The 7010-nt window shown below is 37.9% G+C and overlaps 1 protein-coding gene across 1 annotated transcript in view; it reads left to right on the top strand.

Moving 5' to 3' along the window:
* myo1d (myosin 1D) overlaps positions 1-7010 on the top strand; it is a 111199-nt gene that overhangs the window by 34036 nt on the left and 70153 nt on the right. The window contains exons 7-11 of the mRNA XM_031314768.2: positions 607-723; positions 1600-1803; positions 3024-3169; positions 3991-4105; positions 4281-4451. Of these exons, the coding sequence (XP_031170628.1) occupies positions 607-723; positions 1600-1803; positions 3024-3169; positions 3991-4105; positions 4281-4451 (753 nt within the window). The remainder of the gene's footprint in view (positions 1-606; positions 724-1599; positions 1804-3023; positions 3170-3990; positions 4106-4280; positions 4452-7010) is intronic.

Genomic DNA, 7010 nt, shown 5'->3' with positions numbered 1-7010 from the left:
AATATAATCAACTGTGGGAATTTGATATCCCGGCTAGATTAATTGGAAGAGAAAAGAAAAGGCTGTGACTCCGGGGCAAAACACTCAGGAAAAATGTAGTTTATCCACTTTTATAATTGCTACAGCAGAAAAATATCAATAAATTGTCCATTTTTTTTTTTTAAAGACAGAATGTTGAAAAAAATGACAATCTTGCTTTGAAAGCTAAATAAACATTGTTTTTTGTTTGTAGTTTATTTTGTATGTAAAAATATACACATATATACATACATACACACACACACACACATATATATATATATATATATATATATATATATATATATATATATATATATATATATATATATACATACATACATACATACATACTGTACATATATATAATCAAATTAAAATAACAGATAAATAAGAACATGTACATCTCAGTACAATCTTCCAAAATTATTGTGATTCAAATAAGAAATTCCCATGTTCAAAAAGGAGTGGAAAGAAGTTTAAAAAAAAAAACTTTTCTCATCATGATTAATCCAGTCAATTTTGACGTAGTTTACTTGCAGTTTTTTGTTGTCGTCCTTCTCCAACATTTTTCCTTTTTCTCTTTAGTCTTCCATCAATGATGGCGCTGATTTCAAAGCTGTAGCTGATGCCATGAAAGTGATCGGTTTCACAGGGGATGAGATTCAGACTGTTTACAAGATCCTGGCCACCATCCTACATCTGGTAATATCCGATAATATCCAAATCCATGCTAATTATTTACGCCAGCTGTGTCCCAGAAACAGTGTGTCGATTTTAGACAAATGAGTGCCATATTGGCGAAGTGGACCGCTATCCTCGCCAAGCTACTGAGTGTACACACTGTTAATTTCTTGTTTCTTTTTACCACTGGATACTGTGTCCCATGCAAAAGCCGCTTACAATTAATCTTGCAAAAAATGTTTAATTTTTTTTTTTTTTTAACACGTCTATAATTATTATGTCATTTGTTACTTGTTAAATTGAATGTTTGCCTTGTCGAGAAAAAAAAAATAACACATTTTGCAGTTGATCTGCTTTTCACTGTATAAAAGACTCTAGGTTACATTAGCAAATTACTTAAATGAATTTTTTGGAATTTTATCAATTGAAGACTGTAATTGGTAATGTAATCCTTTTCCAATCCCTTTTGTGTTTATTCTCATTCTTGCCAAGAGTTAGATCAGAAGGTCGATACCACCCTTGTGTCTGTACTCAAATATTAATAAATAGAATGTGATTAGCTTAGCTTAGCATAAAGACTAAAAACAGAAGAAACTGCTAGCCTGGCTCCGTCCAAAGTTAAGAAAATGTCTACCTTATTACCTCGTTACATCTTGTCTCTTTAATCCGTACACAAACAAAAATGTAAAAGTGACAAATTGTGGTTTTATGGAGAGTTACCTGCTGGAAGTAGTCAGAGCCAGACCAGCCTCATGATTAGTGCATGGACATAAAGGTGATATCAATCTTTTCACTTAAACTCTTGGCAAGAAAGCAAATAATTGCATTTTCTATTAACTATTCCTTTAAACAAACTGTTAAGCACTTAGGAATAATCCTCTCTGGTTTCTCTTCTAGGGCAACCTGACATTCGGGGTGGATGGTGATGTGACCCTGATAGAGAACACAAAGCTGGTGTCTGTGATCAGGGAGCTGCTGTCCACCAAAGAAGAAAACGTGGAGAAGGCCCTGCTCTACCGCACCGTGGCCACGGGTCGAGACGTCATCGAGAAGCAGCATACGGCACAAGAGGCCAGCTACGGACGGGACGCTCTAGCCAAGGTTATTGTTTGATTAGTGTTAATCCACGACGTTCAACTTCCGCGATTGCTCCGGTGCCGCCGGAAATTCCGCCAGACACAGCTCTTTTTAGCCGATGTCCGTTTCCTTCCGCTTTCCTTGTATTGACACAACAGATCTTTGCAGGGTAAATCCAGACAGCTAGCTAGAATATCTGTCCAATCTGAGTTTTCTGTTGCATGATTAAAACAACTTTTGAACGTACACACGTTCCACCAAAACAAGTTCCTTCTCGAGGCTATTTTGCAGAGACACCGTGGCTCCGTGCGGAGCTTAGCGCCACCCAAGACGATTGTGATTGGTTTAAAGAAATGCCAATAAAGCAGAGCATGTTTTTCTCCAATCCTGGAATGTTGTGTGGACTAGCAAGACCCTCCTCCACAGCGCTGTGGAGGAAGGTCTAGTAATGCAAGACTATTGTTTGATAGTAAGTTATAAAATGACATGTTGTTGGTCATCTGTCAAGCAAAGCACTTTCTCTGTAGTGGGCTGCACAAAAAAAGAAACAAATAACACTGACCAGCTGATGCCCAGAGGGTTGTGACATTTATCTTATTGCTTGGCGATAATTTCACTGCGATTCACACAAGCATGAGTCACAATGTTATGACTCCAGGCTGAGGCTGGAGACTGTGGATGCAGCGATGAATGTAGGCAGTTTCTAAACCAGCTCTGTGGGCTGTAAGCAGCAGTCTGATATTGTGTAATTTCACTCTCTCTGTGCCAGACTACTCTGTGCCCTTAAGCAAGGCACTTGCTCATAGGGCTGCACGATATGAGGAAAATATCTAATTGGGATTATTTTGACTGATATTGTGATTGCAGTATGATTCACAATATTGAAGGGAATGATCATGTTTGTATCATTATTTTCATTTTCTTTGACTAATATTAAATCTTAAAAATTAAATGATTATAGTGTGATTATTGCGAGGTTCTGTACCCAACAAAGATGTTTTCTGTAGTCTGTAGGATACGATTTGTAGGCCGGGACGTCTCTGCAGCACCACAATACTTCATTCAGAATGGTTTGACACACATATTTTGCCTTTAACAAATATTGTGCCCCTCTGCGATTTTGGATATTGCACTAGTCCATGTTGCAATTTTGATAAAATTGCGATTAATTGTGCAGCCCTACTTGCTCACCAGCTGGGAGCCAATTAGTCTACAACACACTTTAAATATTTTGTCGTCCTTAGGCAATGTACGAGCGCCTGTTCTGCTGGATTGTGGGACGAATCAATGACATCATTGAGGTGAAAAACTACGATGCCAGAGTCCACGGCAAGAACACCGTCATCGGTGTGCTGGACATCTATGGTTTTGAGATTTTCCAGAACAACAGGTTTGGATGAGACAGAATATTGACATTGCACCAATATAAAAAAAGACATCTGCATCTTTATGGAAAACATTTTACATTTGATTTTATTGGTTGCAACGCACAGCAATGATTACATCTCTCTCAGGGCTGAACGATTTGGGGAAAAAATCGAATTGCGATTTTTTTTTTTTTTTAATCTGCCAGATATTGCAATTACAATTCGATTTGCGATTATTTAAAAAACGTTTAGCTAAAGTTCAATATTCACTGTGTAACAGATAAAACATACTATGGAGCATTAGAACATGAGATATTATTTTGCAAGGATTAGAACATTTGCCAGCAATATGTGTTTTTCTTTTAATAAGCATGGAACCTTGAACAGTCAAACACAGCATTTATCACGAAAGCTAAAGTTATGATAATAAAAAACAATTCCAATAAAAAAATACCAGTACTTTTCTGTAAACTGAAATTTCTGATACGCCTCAGTTCAACAGCAGCATCTACATAGTGCACCTTCTATGATCAGGTTAAATAAAGTAATACAAAATAAATTAAAAATCCACTGAAAATAGGACATTTCTGTTAACAATCTGTGATATGTAACATTATTCCAGCATTTATCTTATGAAAAAAACAGTAAAGAAATAATAAAAAGAGGAATAAAAAATGATAAAAATTCAACTAAATATTGCACATTCTGGTCTTTACAATTAGCTAATCGCATTCTTTCAAATTTCGATTTGAAAACGATGAATTGTTCTGCCCTAATCTCTCTGTGTAGAATACGTTATGTATGTAGTTGCATCTCTTACATTCAATCTCCTCTGTTTCCATAGCTTTGAACAGTTCTGCATCAACTACTGTAATGAAAAGCTGCAGCAGCTTTTTATCCAGCTGGTGCTGAAGCAGGAACAGGAAGAGTATCAACGAGAAGGCATCCCCTGGAAACATGTAAGGAGGACTTGTGTTTGTTTTATGTTTGGGGGTGACTGTTTTCATTTCTAATGCCATCTTTGAGCTTTAACATTGTAGATTCACAAATATTTGAAGAAATTTGTCTTAAAGTAAAAGTGTATAGCCTGCTGTATATTTATGTCTTTTTATCCTTTGTGTCCTCTGTTGTTAGATTGATTACTTCAATAACCAGATCATTGTGGATTTGGTGGAGCAGCAGCATAAGGGCATCTTCTCTGTGCTGGACGAAGCCTGTATGAATGTGGGTAAAGTCACGGATGAGGTTTTCCTTCAAGGACTCAATGGCAAGCTGGCCAAACACGCCCACTACACCAGCCGCAAGGTAGGAAACACTAAATACCGACTTCTTGTTATTTTAAAATGAACTAATAGAGAGAACAGGACTTTAGCTGCACAGTTTCTGCGTCTTTTGCTGAAGTCAGAGATTCAAATGCTGCCAGTCTGGTCTGTGATCTGTATCACACGTCATATTCTCCCTCATGTTTCCTTCCACAGTCACTGACTACACTTGTGTTAGTTACATGACATTTACAATATTATTTTATACTGCTGAAGACAGACAAATCACAATGTCAGTGTCTCGGTTAGAGCTGCAACAATTTGGCGATTTGTCCGTTGACATAAAATTAATCAGCAGCTATTTTGATAATGAGTTAATCATTTCAGTCATTTATCAAGTACAAAAAATGAATCTATAATAAAAGCCTAATCTATATATAAAAAAAAAAAAAGTCTCAATGCTGAACATATCATGACATATTTGATTTGTGTTTTAGAGTTGAAGTGTAGATTTTACAGTTGATTTTTAATCGCACATTCCTGACATAATTTGCAAATACAATGAAACAAGCAAAACAATAAAATGAACAATAAAACATGAATATACACATCAAGCAGTATATCAGATTGTAGTGTTGCAGGATGTGGCTGTAGTAACCTGAGAACACCAGAGGGCAGTAAGTAACCATTAGCGCCTGAACATGATCCTGTTAGTTTTAATAATCAGGAGGGCTTGCTGTCTAATTCACTCTAATGGTCTGGACGGCCAGACAAAACATAAGCCAATTTACTTTGCTACCACTTCCACGGTTTCTGTTTGGGATCCGATGACTCTAGATAAGGTGAAAGTCACTCGTTATCACTGATCTGGGGTCAGTGTATTTCATTTGTTCCGCAGATGTTGAACATACAAAAATGCGTTTTGGACAGCTGATAAGTAGATATTAAAACTCAGGAATGTTTATTTTAACTTACTGCAGTTTTTTGTACGGACACAAGGGGGCATCAGCTGTCAGAGAGAGCGAGAAGGTGTCTGACTCAACACTTTGCACAAGTGATGTCACTGCCAGCCAATGGGAGTGTATGGAGCTGGTGCTTTGCTGTGTTTATAATGGGTGTTAGAGGGACAAGGAGGCAGGGAGGGAGGAGGTGAAAGTGTATGTATTTACAAATGTATATGAGGAGATCTAAGCAGAGAGCTGGGAAGAAGAGAGATGATGATGCAGTGAAAAGGAATGATGTCAACATACATTTCTGGCCAGTGTACTGTAGATCAAAATACTTAAAGCAACAGGCTACAAAGTGAAACTAAGAAAGTCAATTCAGAGGCTTCCTGGAAACTACGTGTTCCCATGCGATGCGAAAAAAAAAATTAAAGTTCAAGGTGAATAAAGCACACCATGACAAGCAAACTGTGAATTAAGCAAGGTTGAGTCAAGATGAGGTAAAGATTGTACTGGTGCTGCAGGGTGTATTGATCCATGAAGCTTCCCTTTATTGCTGTCATCCTGGAGTCGATATGCTCCCTGCTGTCGCCCCTCTGCTGCTCTCTGACCTGCTCCTCTACAGGACCTGGAAAACCAAGGGTTGAAACTTGCAGCGATCCAGCTGTTACTTCCTGGAACCAATACTGCTATGAATCAATATTAGCCAGAGATCCTTTTTTTCCGTACTTTCTGGAGTCCTGTTGCATGGTAACATTAACATAATGGACTTTTTGTCAGGAAGTAGTGTACATTGTTGGGGGCTTTCGTGGATCTACAGGGTATTTTTTTAGGGAATAGACAGTGTGTGTATTGCCATTTAAATTAACCGTCATGAAAGTTAATTTGGCTAGAGTGCCTTAGAGATGAGGCTTCTACTTAAAATATATATATATATATATATATATATATATATATATATATATATATATTAACTTTTAATTTTGTCATTATATCAACAGACACAGAAAGCTTTCATAAGCACACAATCCTCATGTAATAAATAGTTTTATAACACACTGTAATGTGGTTGTAAGCAGCTATAAGGACATTTAAAGGTGCAATATGTAATACTGACAGCTAGTGTTTAAAATAGTTAGTGCAGTACAAATTCAAAATACTGGAGAGAGTCGTCTCCCCCGCCTCCTCCTCCCCAAACTCAAAGTTCACGTTGGTTGCCAGGCTGAGACCGGAGCACAATGTTGCTAGACGCTTGTCTCACATAGCCAGACGTTACTTGACAGCACAGCGGAGTAGCTAACGTTAGATGCTGGCTATATTCAGTCATACCAGTCTCTGTACCTAACTGACAGACACACTTTTTCAGCTTAGAATTACAATAGGAACCGCTAAAAATACCACTACCTTGCCATCCTTTTCCACCCGACTGAAATACACACTTTATTGGCTTAGAATTACGGCAACAATCGCTAAACACACTGCAAAATCACGGTCCTCTCTTCCCGATGTACAGGCCCCCTCTCTTGGCTAAAAATAACTCACTGTTGTCGGCTACGGTCTCTGAACAGGCTACACGTTGTAAACAGCTGTGGCCTGCTTGCCTGGTCCTCCGGTAACGTTAGCAGTTAGCAGGGTTAGCATGGCGGCGTTAGCCAGGA

Source organism: Sander lucioperca, chromosome 22, assembly GCF_008315115.2.
Source record: "Sander lucioperca isolate FBNREF2018 chromosome 22, SLUC_FBN_1.2, whole genome shotgun sequence".
NCBI lineage: Eukaryota > Metazoa > Chordata > Actinopteri > Perciformes > Percidae > Sander > Sander lucioperca.
The sequence above is the reverse complement of the archived record's forward strand: the minus strand, read 5'-3'. Positions and strand labels throughout refer to the sequence as shown.